Source organism: Idiotropiscis lumnitzeri, chromosome 5 (assembly GCF_059441095.1).
Source record: "Idiotropiscis lumnitzeri isolate Australia: NSW breed Sydney's pygmy pipehorse chromosome 5, RoL_Ilum_1.0, whole genome shotgun sequence".
NCBI lineage: Eukaryota > Metazoa > Chordata > Actinopteri > Syngnathiformes > Syngnathidae > Idiotropiscis > Idiotropiscis lumnitzeri.
The window spans coordinates 26,789,650-26,811,001 of record NC_142395.1 but is presented as its reverse complement, the minus strand read 5'-3'; the positions used below and the strand labels follow the sequence as shown (position 1 = coordinate 26,811,001).

Here is a 21,352-nt window from a genome sequence, read left to right as displayed (position 1 = left end):
GTTTCTCCATCGCAACTCATCTTTTTAGCTTCATCAAAACGATGCTTTAAAAAAACGATGCACGTCAATCGATGACCGATAGGTTTTTATGCGTACCGCACACAGTCACCGTTTGTTGCTCTGATCTAAAGGTCGTGACGACGTGAGAAAAAAAAAATAAAATCATGCACACAATTGCATTTGCACAATACCGGAAGGAAATATTTCATCTAAATGCATATAAATTAAAATGAATGTTTAAGCACACAAAAAAAGACAAAATCAAAAACTCTCCAATCACCCAATTTTTTTTTGAACAAAAATGAAAATTAACTCATTCAATCATTTTGTTAATAATTAAACCGGCTAATTTACACTGCAAGTTGTAAAACGACGTACTTGAAGTAGTACAATTGATGACGGTGGTAATCAAAAGGATGATTATGGGGTAAAAAGAAAAAAAAAAAAAAGCTAAAATATGTAAATACAATTAAACTAGCCGCAAACTCATTTGTAATATAATCAAATCAAGAGGGAAAGGTTATTTCAATCAGCATCTCAGAGATGAGCGTAAAAGAAAACATGCCACGTGTGCCACGTGTGCCCCCCCCCCCCCCTATCGTCGCCTCCCAGGACAGCAAAGTGCAGATCTTAAACAGGAGCTTTTAATTCATTACATCATTATGTCATCTCATCCTAATCTGTGCAGTGGCCTCAACTGCTTTGACATGCAAATGGCTCGGAAAAATGTCTGGGGAGGTAAAGAGGGAGGAGGCGAAGCACAAAATAGCAATCATCACATCTTGTCAACGACTTGAAAATATGCCCTGAAGCACATCTGCCATTTTTTTTTTTAACCCTCCTCCCTCGGCAACTGTGAGTTGATTCCCTCCGCTTTCCGGCCAGCGTTCATCTTCCGCCATTTTTTTTGTTGTCCGAGAAAGCCCTAAACAAAGCGGTGGCAAGATCACACGGGGAGGCGGCAATCTGTTGAGGATCAGGCTCCCAACGGAGAATGTATAAACAGTAGAACGCGTGGCACACACGCTCGCTGGCGTCGGGCCCCCTCCCGTTAACGCGTGCCCCTCATCTGCATATTCACAAAAAAAAAGGAGGAGGCCCCTCTGGCTCCCCCCCCCATCAGTAAACCCCTTCCCGCAACCTCATCAGCACACACCACCTTCGCTGAGGAAAGCCAGCTGACAAAGTGTGCCGAATGGGACCCCACACAAACGCGCAAAAGCACACAAGTGGACATTTTGAACCACACACACACACACACACACCCCCACACACACACACGCACACACACAACATCCAAATAAGCACTGACATAGCAAACAGAGAAATCAGAGAGCGACTTAGTTTGATGTGCCGATGCGAGTATTGGCCACGCTCATCTAATTTCCATCCCTCTCAGCCCCCCCCTCTCTCAATCTCCCCCCACACCTCCTTCCTCCTCACCCCCCCCCCCTCCTCTCATCATCAGCTACCTGGTGACGAGCGGCCCGTGATAATCCACCGCCTCTAACCAATCAATCAGGAGCATCGTAATCAGCGGCAGTCGAGAGGGAGAGAAAAAAATAAAAAGAAAAAAGAAAAAGGAGAGGGAGAGAAAAGAAAGCCCATAACTTACCGCGGGTCGCCTCCAGTCTGCCGAGCACAAGTCGAGAGTTCTGCTCGGGGCTTTTGACTGCAGCTACCTGGATGAGTTCACTACCAATATGACATCTTTGGGTGATTCTTAAAAAAAAAAAATGCATTGATATTTTTCACTGCATTATAAACATGTAACTAACATATAAAAGCACTCCCCCTCCCATTTCCTATTTCAGTCCGACTCTACCTTACTCGCTCTCTCCTTCTTCCTGTCTCTCTCTCTTTCTCGCTTGCTCCCTAGTTGCCTCTCTCCTCCCTCAGTGTGTGCCTGTTGCAATAGTGAGGACATATACAAGCCATACAGTGGAGATATGTATTAGGAAGCATGTGCAGACCATAAAAAAAAAAAAAAAAAAGGAAGCCTGACGGGCGATAGCCTGCAGATCAGCTGGACCTTGCGAATCAGTTGGTGGGAGGGAGTAAAAGGAGGCAAGGGAGGGTCAAAGCTACAAAGCTAAATGTTCTACAAAGAACACAAGGACCAAATTCTTTCAATCGAACACATACGCCCCCCCCCACCCCCCACACCTCCCTCCCGTCGGCTTCTATTCGCTAACCCCCCTTCCGCTCGCTCCCGTCACCCTCAACCCCATCCCAAACCTCCCTTTCTCCTTCCCCATTTCTGCTCATAGGCATTCCCCGTGCAGATATCCTTTGAGGGGGTTAGTCGTCTCGAGGAACAGGTAATGCCGCCGAGCAGCCCCATACATTTTGCCTTGAGGGTGAGATAGCTGAAAAGCCATGGCTTGCTATCCATTTTTTTTTTTTTTTTAGGCAAAGACAAGAAAAACGTACTGGTTTTACACACCTCCCCAAAAAGATCTAATGCCGAATTTAGCATAGGATTACACAAAACCTCTCCTGTGCACCTCTGAACAGAACCCAGGTTTCTCCGCACTGTGATTCCTCCCCCCCGCCCTCACCAAAGGCAGCACATAAGCAGCAGCTGGGGCACGGTGCCTAAGTTTAGTTCGACAACAGAGAGCTGCGCCGTGAATGAATCCGAGTGTTCCAGGAGCCTCTCCATGGAGATATTCTTAAAAGAGAACGCTCTGTATATTTGGATCCCCGGCTGCCCATCCTGCGGTGCTGCGATGTCAATACTTGAGGCTGCGTGGTGAGACGCACTCTGGAGGCCTTATGCTGACAGAAGGAAGGTGCTGGCTAAGTACAGGGAAAACAGCATAAATGTCAAGATAAGAATTTGTGGGGTAACAAAAAAAAAAAACAATGATTAGAATCGGAAATGTATTTTTTGATTAAAAAAAGAGTTAATAAAATTGAGCCGAATCGAATCGTTCGAATTGTCTGACTCATTTCAAAGGCATGTATTAAAAAAATATATAAAAAATGTCTATTTTGGAGAGATCCACACCCAACTAATAATAATCTCACGGCATTTCCGCTTCCATCATCCTCAAAGGCATTGGGGCTCCTCAGGGCTCTGTACTAAGTACCTGTTTCCTCACAATGCTGACTCATCATGACGGTCCTTCTCAATAATGAAACTGTCACATTGGACGGATAAATCTGAAGATCACATTATTTAAATCCACAGGAAAACAACCAAGCAGAAGTGGTCTCCATTATCAAGAGCTCAGTCTCCACTGTACCGTATTTGTATGACCAGGGGTGAGGGTCACTTGCATCAGCAAGGACTCCACACATCCGTCACCAAGACTATTTACGCTACTTCCATCAGGAAGGAGGCTGCAGAGCATCAAGAGTTGCAAACGCGCCTGAGGAATAGTTTTTTTCTTCATAGCTGTGAGACTGCTTTGCTCTGGGGATGCTCACTTAAGGACAGTAAACGAAAACAGCCAATATTCAATAGAAAGTTAATCCGATTTTATGCAGCTTATTTTATTCTAACCAGTATTTATTAATGTATCAGAACGTATAACACAATGTAGCAACCGTAGATTTTTTTATTTGTCTATTTATATATATATTTTTAAATCATTGCAGGCATCAGCATATGACATCACCATGTACAATATTTTTGTCAAATTTGACTACCGTATTTTCCGGACTATAAGATGCTACTTTTTTCCTAGATTTTGAACCATGCGGCTTATTCAGCAGTGCGGCTTTTCTGTGGATTTTTCTTTCACCAGTAGGGGCGCTCTAGAGTTCAGAAAATATGCTAAATAAATCTTGATTTTTTTTCTCTCTCTTTGGTCTGTTTTGTTTTCATCAAGTTGTTGCTGTGGTAAAAGGTAAAGTTTTAAGAATTATTTTATTTATTTATTTATTTATTTTAGTTACTCCGTCTTATATACAGGTGCGCCTTATAGTCCATAAAAATATATATTTATATATATAAATATATATATATATATATAATTTTTGTTGTTGTTGTTGTTGTTTTTAGGTCATTTTACCTATGATGCACTATTACTGTTTTAATAATTTTGCTAATTAAACTATTTTTTAATTTATTGCTGGTTGCTAAAAGGCCTTCAGGAACCGACCTCCCCAGATTTTGTGTTTGTTAGGGGTGGGAAGGTGTCGGGTTGGGAAGGTGTCATGGGGGGTTGTTAAACCTGCTGCAAGTAAAGAACCACAAAAAAAACAAAAACCTTGTTTAGTTTTGTCCGACGATGAGGTGCAAAGAGTTTGTGCGTCGTTATGAGTGTCACTTATGCACAATCGCACGCACTTATTCAGCATCATCTGTCGTTGGTATATTCGAGTCTGAATTGAAATGTATCGCCATGACCATATTTTGGTCCCACCCCTCGCCCACCCACCTGCGAGCGGTCAACACCTGCAAGACGTCTCAGGCCGCAAAGACATCCGCACCGTGAACACCTCTGAGAACAAAAGTGCCGATAGACGCACTCAGCAGAGATGCTGAAAAAAAAAAAGAGAAAAAAAGAAAACGACACAGGAGACGCCACGGTCCCCATCAAAATGGATGACTCGCCTACATGCGAATGTCATTAGAAAACTCCAGAGATGAATGTACGCAGGGAAGGGAAGTTAAAGTGCACTGGTGTCTTGCGACATGAGAAGCCTCCATGTTCTCAATGAGGAGAGACAGAATTTACGCAACATGGCAGCTCTGAGTTGTAATGCATCAAGCCTACTGAGAGCAGCACTGTCACGACCACTCTTCATCATCAGCAGGAGCAAAACAACAGCCATGCATTGTCTTTTGGGCAAGAAAAATGTGTGTGTCTGCAAGTGCGCCGGAGCACAAGTGTATATGTGTGGCGACGTTTGGCTTTATGAATGTATACGTACACGTGTCCGCCTCCACGGCATCCATATTAAACAGTTTTGGAGGTGAATGTGCTTCCCTGGGTGTCATGAATATAAGAGAAAGCATCCATCTTCCAGAATACAATTTCACAGGTAGTGACAGTAAAACCGACTCTGACTTTCGCACACGCACGCGCACAAAATGGAGAAGGGAAAGATATGGATAGAAGGCGCCTGCTGTCGTCTGATTTTAGAAAGTGTGATAGCTCTCTCAGCAGCAGCGTCCCGTATTAAAGCGATTATCGGCTCAAAAGCTAAATTCCAATAAAGGCAAACCCTGCTGATTGATTCAAGTCGATTCAACCCATGCTGACCTCATTCATGCCACGGTTCCTGTGAAACGGACCTAATACCTGTTTCGCTCTCATCAGGGAGCGACATTATGGTCACTTTACAAATTCGGCTCCATGCTAAACGACCGATTACCATTTCGGGGGTGAAAATGGCTCTGCGAGCACATGAATGTGAGGAAATAACTTCAGACTTACTGTAAAAAAAAAAAAAATTATAATGTAAAAATATATTAATGCATTAATTTAAAAATAAAAGCACAGTGCTTTTTTTTCTTTTAAAATGTAAATAGCAATAAAAATTTCGGTCAATTACCTATTAAGACATCATGCGCTGCCATTTTTCTTTAATGATGTGAAAGTGAAATTGCAGGTGGGAATTACACCTGGGTTATAATTGCGCATAATTAATTTAATTAACTAATGAAGGGGAATCCTTCATGACTTGACATTTCTTTTTTTTTTTTTTTTTTTTTTAAATACAGTTCAGTATTTAACACTGGCTTAATTATCTTAATCATACACATGATAATGAAGTGATTGGGGCAATTAAAACCCAATTAAAGACCGACATATGTGATTATGTATTTAGAGACAGACGTTGCTGGTGCTGAACGACCAAAAAATAAATGAAAAAAATTGAAAATTAAAAAAAAAAAAAAATCATATATATCAGTATCATTGGCAGAGGGGAAAAATTCAATAAAATAAATAAATATATAATAAATATAATAAAATGTCCAAGTTCAAGGTAAAAAATTAAATAAAATGTAAAGGAAAGGAAAGATGACAAAGCATGAGAGGAAAACTTGTAATGACAGCAAGTGGCATCGTCGAATCACACTAGAATGGGGGGGAAAAAAATGACGTTTACCATTTGGACCACACCGTGACAAATTTTCCCCGCTCCTAAAATCCTGTACTACTCACAAAACCTCATGAACAATGACAACAATTCAAGTCAGTCAAAAAAGAAAAAAGTAAAAAATGTTACGTCAAGTGTACTCACTGTTGTGGATTTTGCCTGTTTGTTAAGCCGACTCGCTTCTAAAATATGAATGTTGCTTCAGAGCACTGCAGACGTTTTTGACGACGACATTTCTGTTTCAGTCCTGTTGTTTTTCTATGTTGGTACACAAGCGCTAGCCTGATCTTATGGACACACGGATGCCATGTTTGTGTTGTTCTCCCGGCTCGGTTTGGACTGTGTGGGGCCTCGGCGTTCGCTCCAGTACACACGGGAGTCGCCACATGCTTCGTGCACACGACTTGATGAAAAACATGAGTGACAAGATTCATGGCTATCAGAGCAGCTGATGAAAATGGCCTGGTGAGAGTCAGATTGGGGGGGGGGGGGGGGGGCGCGTTGCGGAGAGGGGGCACACTTTGAAATTTCTATTTTTTAAGGCCGATCAAAAATACCAACAATTTTTTAAAGAAATTAAGGTGGTTTCAAATTATCTTTGTTCTCCTAACCTCCAAAAGTGGTCATATATTTTTAGCATTAATTATTATTTTAGATTTTTTATTATTTTTATAATTTTATAGGAATTTATATTATATATAATTTCATAAAATATAATTTTATTATTTTATTTATAATATTTACACTATAGGAACATAATGCAAATTATTTGCCATACAAAATATGAATAACGAAAGAAGAAGGCGGCCTTTCTATCTGCTTAGTTGCCTGATGTCGATGTGATATTCGAGTTTAGCTCGACGTGGACATGATTCCATCACGCTTGACTTTACAAGCACGCGGGGGGGGGTGGCGGCATGAGGTCGCTCGCCCTGAGACTGCGGCACTTGGGCCGGCGTGAAAGCATAAAACAGCATCTTTCACTTTGAGCTCTCCGAGCGAGGTCAGCCGATGGCAACCGCAGGCGTCTGGACATAAAATATAGCATTAGACGATCCCTCTGTTGGGTTGACAGAAATAGTAAGTCTTAAAAAAAAAAAAATTCATTTTAGGTATACAATATATTTTCATAAACTGATCATATGTATTTTTGCAGATGAGATTCTAAATTTGTCAAAATAAAATTACAATTTATTTTAAGACACACAAAGTGTGACAAGAAAGAAAAAAAAAACCCCTGAGCCAACAAAAGGTTTCAGATGTGATGTGGCTCGCGTCACGTCACCTGTTCAGCCGCCGCCTGATTCGGCTCTTCAGCCAAGGGGGCGAGCGGCTCTGGGGACAGAGCGAGGAAATGGCTGCTGTGGTTGTTTGAGATGAGGTTAGCAGAGCGGCGGGCTGGCTGGCTGCATGGCCCACATTTTGTGGCCACTCCTCTACTGGTTTCACTCAGAATATTGCTTTCGCTTTACGGCGCTGGCTCACGGCAAAAAAATGAAATAAAATAAACAGATGCGATTCTCATGTCCGGCATTCTGGTGTTTTTCCACAAAAGACGTCCGATATTTAATCTGTCAACTATCATCTGACTGCGTTGACTCCACAAAAAAAAAAAAAAAACGCCACCTCGAATTTAAACTTCATTTGGCCAACAAGTAAATTAAGGATGCTATTGTCTCCTGTGAAATTCCGAAATAAAACCTTTCAAACTTGAGTCAAAGGTAATAGAATTGAAAGTACGGCCAGCATTTATGACCTCTTTGACCCGAAGGGAGGCCACAGATCTTAAAATACGTCTGAAAAAATACAAAAATGACTTTACATTAATATGACTATTATTAGCCATTTAACATCTGTTATTATTCAATGGTGGCTTGTCAAATTGATCCAAGCACCGTGGCATTAATTGTGGACCGACGCTTCCTGTGTTCAAGCCGAAGAGCTAAAAAAGGACATTTGCCGACATTAAAAACAGCAAAGTTGGAGCAACATTAGCGATGACGGTGATTTCCGGGCAATACCGCATTCACTTTTTGGGCAACAATTTGGGCTTCGCTCAGATGGGAGTCTAACGCAAAAAAAATAAATCAAATAAAAAGAAGCATCTTTCAGAAAAATAAGATGAAGCCCTCCTCATTCGGTGTTTCTTTTAAGTGAAAACTTAAAAAGCATACGGAGATGAGAAAAGAGGGGGGATTTTTTTTTTTTTTTTTTTGTATTGTCATTACATTTTGTAAATTGTGAAATCAGTGTCAAATACAGTTCGAGGGCACTGAGATTGGACATGTGCAGGCAAAATAGGGACATAAACCTGAAGCATTACCATTATTCTCAACAACATTTCCGATATTTTCATTCTCTTGGATGAGCAATTTCAGCGGCTCGTCTTCCATGCCAGAAGCGCTGGTGAACATAAAAGACAACACAAGCCTTTGCAGTCTCCGTTCCCTTCTTTGTTTTCCAGATTTAAGAACACCATAAAGCCCTGCTTCTGTGCATGTTAAATGAAGTGTACAGCAACCATGCGAGTGCATGTGTGTGCGTACACAAGACTGGAAAAAAAAAGATTTGAGATCTAAAAAAAAAAAAAAAAGGGGGGGGGGGGACACTGGTGTTCAATGCCCTTGTTTTGGTCAAATGACTTGGTGCAGGCAGCGTAATGTGAAATAAAATTTGAGGTTTTATGAAAAGCAGGAGAAGGCAAAGGGACAGACAAATATAAAATGGAAAGAATTACACCTTATTGTTATTTCAATTTGAACTCAAATCAGCTCAGCGGGGTTGTTAAGGCTTAATAATGCACCTGATTCTTTTACTTTTCACCAAATCACATTGACATTCATGAGATCATAAATATCTCCCTTAAAGAGAACAAAAAAAAAAAAAGCAAAAGGATAAATTATGTTTGTTTGGGCAGTGTATTTTCTTCTTTTCTAAAAATGTCAGGGGGATGTCATAGTTAAGAGTGAGTAGATGGGTTATCTTCATGTCAAGCAATATAAATTCATCTCATATTCATCAGAGTGGTTGTTCTCTGCGGGGGGGCTCATGGCGCTACCTCCCTCTTTTCTCTTTGATTTGGCTCATTTGAGCAGTGCGGTCCCCAGCAGCTTGTTAGAACTGCCACCTCGGTGACTCTGCCCCCTGGATGGTTGTGTGTGTGTGTGGGGGGGGGGGGGTCGTTAGATATGGAAGGGGTGCTCAGAGGGGTGTGTAGGATGATAGGTTTGGGAGGCCTACCCCACAGTGCTTTCACAAGCCATGGGTGAGAGAGCAAGGTTGAGTAAGAGGGAACAAACGTGAACAAGACGCACACACACCACCTAGTGGCAAGGCAGTGGTACCGCAGTGTTCTGGAGAAGGAGAAAGGAGAAAACACTCCCGTCATTTTACAGGAAAGGTCCATATGGATAAATGGAATAAAAAGAATTAACTAGCACATTCTTTATCAGGTTTGCGGCAGTTTAAATCAATTTGAAATAAAAGATTTGTTTGTTTTTTTTACCTCTCCAAACAGGGAGGATACAAGACAACGGACGCATAGAAATAAATGGACTAAATATCAAACCATCCAGAGGAGGAGATATTCCAAAAAGGAAGCTAGTCCTGTTTTATTATTAGTGACAGGCTGCAAAAATGACCCTTTTGGGTCAAAGGGACAAGAGCCATAACTGCCCAAATTACCTATAATGGCTCACACATGTAGCCAGGGCTTCAATTCTGCCTCAATAAATTTCAAAAGCTCAAACGCACATTAAAAAAAAAAATGGACAGGCGCATGTTGCACATTAGCCATGTGCAACGGCTACCGTGCACCAGGCTTCATAAGAGAAAAAGCGAAAAAGAAATTAATACAAATCCGAATCATTGTTCTCCAACCTTTTCCATTTTGCAAGGTCGTGTTCATTTATCACAGCGGGATGTGCTGCGAGGACCGGACAAAGGCTTGAATATATAATCAAAGCTGTTGTAGAAAATGTATAGTGTGAGGCTATGAGGTGCACAACACATCCAACATGGGACTGATGGGATGTCCAGACGTGCAATAACCTTGGGGAAAAAGGGGGCAAAGGAGAGGGAGGAGGGGTGGCGCCGAATGAGTTAAACGTAGAAAGACAATGAAGCGGACTACTGGACACAAAAACTGAAAACAACACAATAATAATAATAATAATTTAATCAAATGACACAAACACTAATGGCAATATGTTTTTTTTAAGTTACCAATAAACTGTAATATTGTTCCCCACAATTTTCAATTTTACATAAAGTAATTAACCTCATTTATTTCAGTTAATGAGGACCAGAACACCGCGAAAGGTGGATAACATCAAAGTAGTTGTTGACGTTTTATTATTATTATTCTTATTATTATTATTATTATTAACAATAATAATAATAATAATAATAATAATATTAATAATAATATGAATGATAATAATAATAATAATAATAATAATAATGTTATTTTGATTATTATTTTCATTATTATTATTATTATTATTACTATTATTATTATGACTTTCATTATTATTATTATACATTTTTATTTTGGGGAGGATTTAAGCCTGTATTATACCGTTGCAACCCCCCCCCCCCCCAACAGTTACTTGAGTGGTCCAAAAGTTGTTCCAAAAGTTGTTCCAAAAGTTGGTCACTAATTTCAACAACACCACTAAACGTATGTTGATAATGTTTTTTTTTTTTTTTTTTTTTTTTATGGAATGTGTATGATTCAAAAAACCTGAAACACATCCCCCCCAAAAAACTACGTCACAATGAACATGTCTGACCTCCATGATAGCGGTGATCTCCAGCAGCGTGAATCGGAAGCAAGGAGAAAGGTTGAGCTTCCTAAGGTCAGCAGCCAGCCACAACATGACTGCTAGTGGGCAGCTTTGCCGAGCTGGAGTTAATAGGGGTTTCAAACAACTCCAGGCGAGGGGGAGATAGGCAACTAAATTACAACATTGTTTTTTCCCCCCAATGAATCTGAATAACTTTTTCATTAGCTGTGTCGCCGAGATCAGCGGTTATCAGTAGCTCTGGAGGGAATGCCGAAAGGGGAGGAGGACAATCACTGATTCTTTCACCATCTCATTTCCGAGCACGCATTTCGAAACAAAATTAATTTCCTCGGCTGGCTAATAAATCAGAAACAAGTGATTGTGGTTGGTGCCAATCCAGGCAGTCGCGATGAGAACTCTCAGGTTCGGTCTGACAGGACCAATTGGAACGGGATTTCCTATCCGAAAACCCGAATCGGCCTGCATCATATTGAGACAGTCAGTGCAACATTCCAGTCGCTTCTGGTCGTCAGAGAGGACATTCGGCACAGAGTTTGCGGAGTTTTAGATCTGTCAGAACTGCATCCATTGTGCCAATACAAACGCCAACAGCTTCAGATTTCATTCTCATAGTTATTTGACGGTCTCGGAAGACTAACCTTCGCACTTCCGCAATGATTTCCTCCTTATGTGCGCTGTTCAGTGCTCCAGATCTGAGTTCATCCTCAACCTGTTCATTTCCTTCCGAAAATCTGTTAAACCACCAAAAGAAACTTGAATAGCTCATCAGTTCATCCCTATAGGCCTCCTTGAACATTCCAGAAGATTCTTGTTTGGTATTGACAAGCACCACTACACCAACCGGCAGCCACAACAAGCACACCGTTGTTCGGGTGGGCGTGTCATTCTCTGGCGCCTGGAATCCGCAAGTGTGTGTCAGAGCGCATCACCCGCTTCCCCGTCAACGAGGAAGGCTTGTTGCTAATTGCTAACAGAAACGAACGCAGTATTAAAAAGGATAACTCTACAGTAGTGATGGGAAAATGAAGCTTCAAATTTGCTTCATGAACCAGCTGCTGTATTTTTAAGTCCTCTAGGTGGCACTGTTGGTTTAAATTAAGGCTTTAAAAAATGTCAAGTCAGTGTGCTTTCAGCCCAATATTGAACAGAGAGTGCCATCTACTGGAGTCCAAAAATACTACAACTGGTTCATGAAGCACATTTGAAGCTTCATTTAGCCATCACTAGTAAAATTCACTGGAATCACTCAAAACCCACAAAAAAAAAACCTAAAAAAAAAACTAATACCTCAATTCAATTTTTTGACAACAACAGAGGACAGAAAAGAACAGAAAGCAACTTCTCTTCCAGCGTGTCCGATCGTCACTTTGTTTCTTTTTTGTGTGTAAGAGGATCACGAGTTCATGGACGCCATCTTTGATGGTTTGAATCCTCTCAGAAACGACTGAAAGACAACAGCCTTGAGGAGAGACTCAATGGAGTCAGCAAAAAAATATTCTCATAAAGACGTGTAAAAAAATTGAGGACATAAAATGTCCCGTGTCACACGGTGGTCATTCGGGAAGGTAGCGAGCTGGAATTGAGCACACGTTGGTTAAAATATAATAGATGGAACTCGGAAGACATCATGGGAAAAAAAAAAAAAAATGTATGAGTACAGCTGCGTGTGGAGGAAGGCAGCGATAATAAACCTTCCTCAACTCCGCTACACCTGGATATATAGTCTCTCTTCAATTGTTTCCCCAGCTCCAGTCGCTCGTAGTAAAACGAGCTCTCAACACCCAACACTCACTGACCTCGGGATAGCCCCGCAAACATGAAAGCGCTTTTATTTGAACCAGGTGTGGGCTGGCGGTGTGTCGAGGAAGAGTGACAGAGATGAACATGTACGTCGATGATATAGGATTCAGGGCAGCGTAAAACGAGACAGCAATACAGTTGCAGTTCCAAATTGTAAGCATGTGAAAGCAATAGGACAGCCCATTTAGAACCATTTTCTTGAACCCGGACCGAGGCGGTGGATTTCTGCTTTATGTTAAAATAAAAGAGCTCTTCAAAGTGTCACAAACAGAGTCAAATACATCTCAGTTGACAACTTGATTGGATTTGCGGAGCTCTCGCATGGGTCTTGGATTTTTTTTTGATCGGTAACAGTAATCCATGACTTCGTTACATCTCGGATAGAATACTGTAATGTGTTGACTGGTCAATGAAGCTTCAAATCTGCCTCAGGTCTGTGGACAAAATGCTGCTGGAGATACCGAGGACTAAGCGCAACCTCAGGAGGGAGCGTGCCGTTCCTTCCCTATGGAATGACCTTCCATTAAATGTTAGGCAAGCCCCGCCCCCTCTCTGTCCACTTTTCAAACCTGCTTGAAGACACAAATTTATTCTTCTGCTTTCAACTCAACATGAGACTGTTGATGTTCTTCTGGTATCTATTGTATCAATTAATTATTATTTTTAATTATTTTTAAAATATTTTTAAATATATATATATATTTTTTTTAAATATATTTTTAAATATATATATTTTTTAAAAATATATATATAATATTATATTTAATTATTATTATTGTTTTAATTAATTTATGTCTCAATTTTTTGGGGTCAATTTCATTCATTTGTGTTCTAATTTCCCGCCAATTTATATTCCACCAAATGGAAAGCACTTTGTTGCTGCTCCAGCTGTTGTGAAATGCGCCGCATAAATAAAGTTGTATTGTGTTATATATTGTAAAGGATCTAAGGATGCCTCGTTGAGCTGTCATTGAATTAACGATTTTGCCTTCGTACGTACAATTAGGCACATTGTTGCTGTGTCTGGAGTGAAGTAGCCACGCCATCTACCCCCTTCCTGTCACTCCGTCTGGTTTCGGGTTAAACTTGACCCCTCACACTTGACCTTGAGGGCTCGGCCTAGCGATGGTTGAGCGGAGAGGGCACAGCTGTTCGGGAGGGTCCGCAGCAGGGCCGACTCCCCGGTTGACAAAGGAAGAAATTCAATTGCAGCATGTTAGTGTCCGAGTCGTTGAGTATCACTCATTTTGGCTAACTGGAAACATCTTTTTGCTCTCCACTCAAGGCAACTTCCATTAACCTCAAAAGAAGAGGGAGGAGGGCGGCGCCGGTGAGGTCACAGTGGCTCCCCCAGTTTCAAATTTCAACACGGCTCTATTTTTAACACCTGATACATATTGCTGAGGTCGTTCGTTTCAATGCCTCGGTCCTGCACTGTCAAACGCCTTGCGGGTTTGATGCATGAACGAGGGGTTCCATCACTTTCATTGTTCCCCCGGACAACCCGTGTGTGTGCGGTTCCCCGTTGCGGCTAAGACAAAGACAGATAGATGGGCTTGGGCTCAGGCCACAGGTACCTGGGGACACTTTGCAGGACAGCTTACAAATAGGCCCGAGAAGGAAGGGATGAGACGGAATAAAGGCTCAACCCATAACTGTCACCTCTGCAGATTGAACAGCGACCCTAAATGAAGACAAACTATCGATCCACAGAGTAATATCTGCCGTTTGGTACGTCTACGATGAGAACAAGAGATGCCAGGGAAAAAAAAAAAAAAAAATGGATCTAAAACGAGACGCAGCGACTTTATAAACATGGCAGGAAAGCGATGCGGCGTCGGTCCAAGTTTGTCTTTGAGCTGCTTTATAACAAATTAACAACAAGGAGGAAATCATACTGAAATTGGGTCCCAGCTTGCGGCAGCAGCCCTCCACCCCCGCGTCTTCACCCCCTGCCATCCCCAATGTCTCTTTTCTCTACAATCAGTGTCAGAAGAAGCGGCGAGGAACGGTTTGTGAGAAACACTTATCGAGCACAGCGGCAGAGCCCTGTTCCTCCACCCTTTATCTCACCGGGAGATGGAATTCAATATACAAAAAAAACCCCATCATGCAGCAGCATCACGCCTATGCTGGGGATAAGGGCAGGGTTGCCAGGTAATTGGTTGGTGGTGGACGAACACAAGGTTTGAGACTACCCGTGGAGGAGTGGAGATTACAGCAAAGGGTGGAGGGACTGGGTAACTAGGAGTCTGTAGAAAGGGGGGGGGGGCTTCTTGACAATCCCCCCCCCCCAAACCCCCTTTCTCCTGCAGCCACATATCCCACCCCCACCTTCGCATGTAATCTCCAGCAGCACAAATGTACATGTGTGGTGGTGTTTTCTGGCTCCAGAAGGAACAACAAAGCGCATCAGTTCTTTTGTACGGCGCCGACGTCACAATGCCACCGGCACGTTTGCATTCAAACAGGGACATGTGACTTTTCCCTTTAACAGGCATATTTATTATTATAAAAAAATAAATAAATAAAACGCTCACATTGATGACATTTCAATTGATATCAGACCTGATAACGTCAAGCGGCGCACGTCATTATGCGGCGAAAATAATTTATATAAAATATAAATATATATTAAATATAGTTGGAAGTCGCTCATCCGCCGAGCGTATTAAGAACGCCGATGACGGAGAGACGCGCACAGGAAATCCACGGGCACTCCATTTCCCGTTTTTCCAGCATCGTTCTCGAGATTACCGTTGCAGAAGACGGAGAGATAAAGAAACGCGTGAGGGAAAGAAGAAAAAGTCATTCCTCTGATTTATTTATGATGCGGCGAGGTATGCTGAACGCATCAGAACATGCAGCAGTGGTCATACTGTCAAAGAAGATGAAGTGTCTTCATAGTCGACTGAGCAAAAGAGCGAGGGGGGGGGGGGAGAAAGAGGGGGAAAATTAGAGGGGCGAGAGATGAGGAGACTGCAGAAGGGTGTTAACCACCTCATCTCTACCGCGTCACCCACGTTCGCCACAAAATGGCTACTTCGCTCTTTCTGACAGGCGGCACCAGCAGAAGGGGGGCGGGGGGGGGGGGCAGGCAGGGGCTATCCGAACCGTCACCGTGTCATCTTAAAACCTCTCTTGTACCTCACCCTCTACTGGTGCTTATTCTTGTGGCAGTTTCATAAAAACACACTGTTGAATGACAGAACTACTTTTTTGCTAGTTTTTCTTTCCCTGCCGCGATTTTAAAAAACAATTCTCGTCATGGGCCAATAGAACACATGCTTAACTTCAAACACAAGATACCGTATATCTTTTAATATTGTATGTGATATCTTTACACGTGTTATAATTTGCATAATTTTGAACTGACAAGAAACCATATTGTGTTTTATTAGCTAAAATGTCTGTTCCTGTGTTATAACATGTAATAAGCTAACAGACCATTCCATTATGTGAACTGATCAAGCTCATTTTAAAGCGGTCTAATTTTCATGAAAATGTACTCACCCCAAAGCTCTTACGCTCTGATTAAACTTTAAGTGAGAACTAAAGGCAAAAATCGAGTTGTTATAGAAGTATTATGATCTAGTACTTAAGACCTGCAAACCAAACCATTAAGCAGCGAGAGGGGGGGGTGAGTCATTGCAGCAGCACTTTAAAACAGAGGCGGCAAGCTTTTTTTTTTTTCTTTTTTTTTTTTTTCTTTTTGTTCAGTGCAACATCCCCCTCTGCAGGCAAAGAGAATACGACCACACGCCACAAAGCTGCTTTTTTTAGATGAAAATAAGATGGAACTTTGGTAACCGGTTAGTTTAATGGGTGAGGATGAGTGTGAAAGCAAAGGGATTGCATTCAACTCTATTTGCGGAGTCAGCTGAAGTTTTGGCCCCTCCAGTCCTCATTACATAACGAGGTGAGCGAAGCAATTTGCAGCTGAGACCATTTCAAGCAAACACCTATTTAAGTTTAGATTCTGCCTTCCATATTGGGCAAGAGACTTACCGATGACCCAATTAAATGTCTAATAAAAACCTTGCAAGTGCCAATCGACTGCGCCTTCAATTTAAAAGAAACAACCTGACAGTATGAATGAGAAAAGTGAAAGTTGAACCCAAACTGTGACCAAATCAAACAAGCAAGTTTTGCCTCTGTCTCGATGCAGGCGTAAGGCAGACAACGGCAAGTTTTAAAGCACCAAAATTTCTGGGCCATATGGCGCAACCGTATACAAGCCGAAGCAGCCCTTCCTTAAAAAATAAAAATAAATAAAATTTAAAAAAATTTTAAAGAAGGATATACAAGCCGCACCAGACTATAAGCCAGTTTTTGATGTTGGGAAAAAAATGAGTTGTTTACTGCATGTACAGAACAATTTTGTACTGTGAATGCACATAAAGGTACAGAAACAAATTGTTAAAACAGTGCCTTTTGACACGGCAACAACTTTGATAATTAAAACAGAAGAATTTTTTTGGGGGGTTCTGAAAGAAAAATCTCACCTAATTTAAATTTAAAATGCCAACATATTTTACTTCAGTGTCGTCTGCTTGGCAAAAAGTTCCAACTCAAACTTATAAAACGAAACACGTCATTCTCATTCTGCTCGGAAAAATTCAAACGTTTAAAAATAATAAAAAAAAAAAAAATCTCTTCCGCTTGCATGGCACAATGGTTTTAGAGCAATTTATCCAGCGATTGACCTTGCGCTTCTCCCTCTGTGTTACGGCCGACTTTGCAGCTGAGCCTTTGAATCAACTGATACTTTAGCACAAGCCTCCAACTCCAAGGTTATTTCTTCAGGATTTCATCTAAGTTCTTTCAAGACCCACGAGCATTTGGAAATATATATTTTATACATAAAAAACTCAGTCTAATAAACCAACAAAAGTTGGGGGCTCAGAAGCATAAAAGCATTCCTGGATTGGCTGCAACCACATGATGAGCCTGCTGTCTTTGTGAGCAGAAGCTCCTAGAGGTCCTGCGAATTTTAGAGCCAGGCTTTAGAGGGTTTTTTTTTTTTTTCCAAGATTATCTTTTGGTCTTTGAAGTGCGCAACCCACCTGCTTCAATCCCAAAAACGCTTCTGCTTTGGGTTCCAGGACGTAGTCTCACATAACATAAACAACAATAAGCTGACCCTCAGGGAATTTCTGTTTATTACCAAATCTTTGCAGAAGCTCTGCACGCAACTTGAAGGAAAAAAAAAAACACACACATGCGTGAACCATGCACCCGACGAAAGGAGAATTGCTTGCAAAAACTTCTAAATAATTTATAATATTATCTAATCAATAGTTTTTCTTGGTGGATATTAACCCATTTTAACCGATATGCTACAAAGTGCAGTTTTTATCAACTCAACAACCTTGCCGATAGACTCACATGTACTGTCGTCTTCATAGAAGCACAGCTTGTATTAATTCTAGGGCTGTCAAAATTAAAGCGGTAACTCAAGATTAATTTAAAAAAAAAAATTTAATATTTTAACTCAGTTAACCATGGTTTATTTACTTCAAAAATGAATTTGCATATCTTGCAAAACCAAATTAAAACGCTGTACCATATTAGCTGTACATCTTTACGAACCGTCTTTGATTTAAAATACACTTCATATTTATTGATTTTGCATTAATTACCTATTTTCTGCAGGTAAACCGCAGCAACTCTTCCTAAAAAAAAATTTAAAAAAATAAATAAAAAATAAAATAAAATAAAACTAAAAAAAAAAAAACGATATACAAGCCGCACCAGGCTGTAAGCCGCAGTTTTCTATGTTGGAAAAAATTTGTTGTTTAAAAAAAAAAAAGTAGCGGTTTATAGTCCGACAAGATATTATTAGAGTAAATACCTGTTAGAAGCTTCACAAAAACAAAAAAATAGTTGTAGAAAAAAAATAATGCGATTAATCGCAATTAATTACAGATTTTTTTTTGCGATAAATTAGTTTAAAAAATTGAATTGCTTGACAGCACAAACTAATTTAAATGACTAGTAGAACATTGCTCGAGTTTTACAAAGCCTGTAGGAAGCCATTTCATCTGGCATCTGAGAAAGAATTCTCACTTTCAACTTCACTCCCAGTTTTGTCCATAAACAGTGCGAAACTCAACTCACAGTCACAACAATGCGAAAAAAAAAAAGGACTTACACCATAATTCCAATAAAACATTTTTTTTTTTTTTTTTTAAATAATACAAATGAACGTAGACAAACTTTTGCTCTCTTTTCACTTTGGTGCTTTGTTCATTGAGGCACAAACGGAAGACAAATGAGATCTCCTCCACTGCCGGGCTTTGTGTCGCTGTCCTGATTACCCTGCAGTGCGACACCGAGGCAAATGGGCGAGCGGAGTGGGGCGGGCTCGTGCCAATGAGATGCTCACTGACCCCGCCATCATCGCAAACCGCCATTCTCATCTCATATCTTGACTGTCTGAGTGACTGGACGGCCGAAGCCTTTTGTTTTAGCATCAAGCGCTCGCCAATTAAGGGGCATCCATCACAGACTAACAAGTGGAAAAAGCAGTGAGCAACTTTTTCTGCCGTGTAACCGTGGCGATGCATTATCTATGCGGCACACATTCGCAGCATATTTCTCCATAAGTGCTGTCTGCATAAGGTGGTGCCACTTTGAAGGTTAACAAATCAATATTCCGCAAGCTTGTCGTTTATTAACACGGGAGATGGGGTTGGATAATGATACGCGTGCAGACACGGAGCGACGGTTCCGTGGGTCGAGGCTATTAAGCATTGCACACGCCATAAAGTCCGGAAAGGGACTCTAATTGAGAGTATGATTATTTGTCTGCAGCACAGTCCCCTTTGCAAATATCACAAAGCAATCCCGGAGCGAGACCTGTCACACACATTTGTGTCTGGCGCAACACTGTCCAAAAGCATTTGAAAGTTCAACGCAAATGAGAACGACTTAATTTTTTAATTCGCCGAGGAAAAGTTTGCCAGAGCCGACGAGTGAAGTGCGCACAGCTTTGGATTTGCTCGACCCAAGTTGCAAAGGCGGTCGCGCGCAGACAGCCCAGTCAGCGAAACAGCAGAGGAGTGTGAGGGGTCCGGACGCATCTCACGTCAATTCGCATTAGATGAGAGGCTGACGATGTTAATTAGGCGGTGCAAATTTACATGGGCAAATTATGTAAGCAGCTCGATGAGTAACAAAGCGTGATACCAGCTAAATCGCAGCTTGGCTGACGCTGGCCTGCCACTTCATGCTGATGTGGCCATGGTCGATCAAGCAGAGAAGCCGCAAATGCCAATTAGACATGAGTGGGTAATTGTGTCGAGGGGGGGGGGGGTGCTGGTGGCACAAGGGACATTGTTACAATGTCCTGAGGCACTTTGTGCTTCCAACCTTTTCCTACATTGCAAGTGACACATCGGATACACGCAGAAACACACATTTGAGGATTTTTTTTTTGGTTGTGGTAATTCATTCACTGCCAGCCTTTTTCAATGCAGACTTCTCCATATTTGCATTATTTTTGACTGCTCCGACAAGACCTGCAGAATAGTGAGTTCTGTCTCAATACAAGAATCGTTTTTTTTTTTTTTTGTTCTTTGGTAAGAAGCAGTCGACCATGGGTTGGTTTTACCCCCAAAAAATATTGGTTGCTGAGCAAAAAGTAGAGAAAATGAACGCTTTTTGACAAACATTATATTAACTTTGCAGCTAAAATGTTTTGATTTTGTGACACTTCAAACTTGAACACAATAAAAACAAGACAACACCAGCTTTTGATGGCGAAATAATCATTCATATACATATTTAAAACTATGAAACGCTGTGTTGGCGACGCTGACCCACCGCATTGCTCGAGTTGAACATCAAAGGCATTTTTTTAATTTTATTTATTTTTTTTACGTCAACTCTTTTTTGAAAAAAAAAAAAAAAAAAAAACGTATTCAAGCCGCACCATGCTATCAGCCGCAGTTTTCTATGTTGAAAAAAAAAAGAGTTGTATAGTGCATTTGATTTTTTTTTTACACTGCAACAACTTTTATTAAAACAGAACAGACCCAAGAGAGAAAAATAAATAAATAAATATATAAATTAGTTGAAAAAAATGAGATTTATTTAACATATTTTCTGAACTATAGAGCGCCCCCTACCGGTGAAAGAAAAATCCACAGAAAATCTGCAACGTTGCATTAGCCGCGAGGTTCAAAATCTAGAAAAAAAAAGTCACGGCTTTTAGTCCGGAAAATCCGGCACTCTTTTCACACCATCAAACTCTATTCAACTATCCGAAACCGCACTCATTCTGAATTTTTATCTCAGTCATTTGCGTAATTAATTGGGTGGCTTGGATGCCAAAATCTTTCACCACAACTTGGACGCATGCGAAGAATCAAGTGTTAAAGTGAATAACCATACAGTGAAACATATTGAGTCGCAACGGGACTTACGAGGGAGTCTTCAGCGGGAATTTATAACTCTTTTGTCTTTGGATGCAAACAGCAGGCATTCATAGCCTTGAACACAATTTGAGAACATGGACCTTGTTAACGGTTCTCATGCGGAAGGAGAAAGGCTACGACTGTGCTTCGTTCGCAAACTACAAGCCAACACCCCGGCCGCGTGACGTCCTCTGTGCCGCTTGCCCTCGCAGTGGGACCTGGTGGCCGAGGTTGCCCACCCACATCTCTGCTCTTGATTCTAAT

At 41.2% G+C, this 21,352-nt stretch overlaps 1 protein-coding gene across 3 annotated transcripts in view; it reads right to left on the bottom strand.

The window, feature by feature from the left end:
* Positions 1-21,352, bottom strand: part of LOC148337510 (uncharacterized) — a 47,538-nt gene that overhangs the window by 5,066 nt on the left and 21,120 nt on the right. For all 3 annotated transcript variants that reach the window (XM_088296701.1, XM_088296702.1, XM_088296703.1), the window contains exons 3-4: positions 1,826-1,906; positions 1,616-1,722 (exon numbers count right to left, since the gene is read on the bottom strand). In XM_088296701.1, coding sequence (XP_088152827.1) covers positions 1,696-1,722; positions 1,826-1,906 — 108 coding nt within the window. In that variant the 3' untranslated portion in view covers positions 1,616-1,695. The remainder of the gene's footprint in view (positions 1-1,615; positions 1,723-1,825; positions 1,907-21,352) is intronic.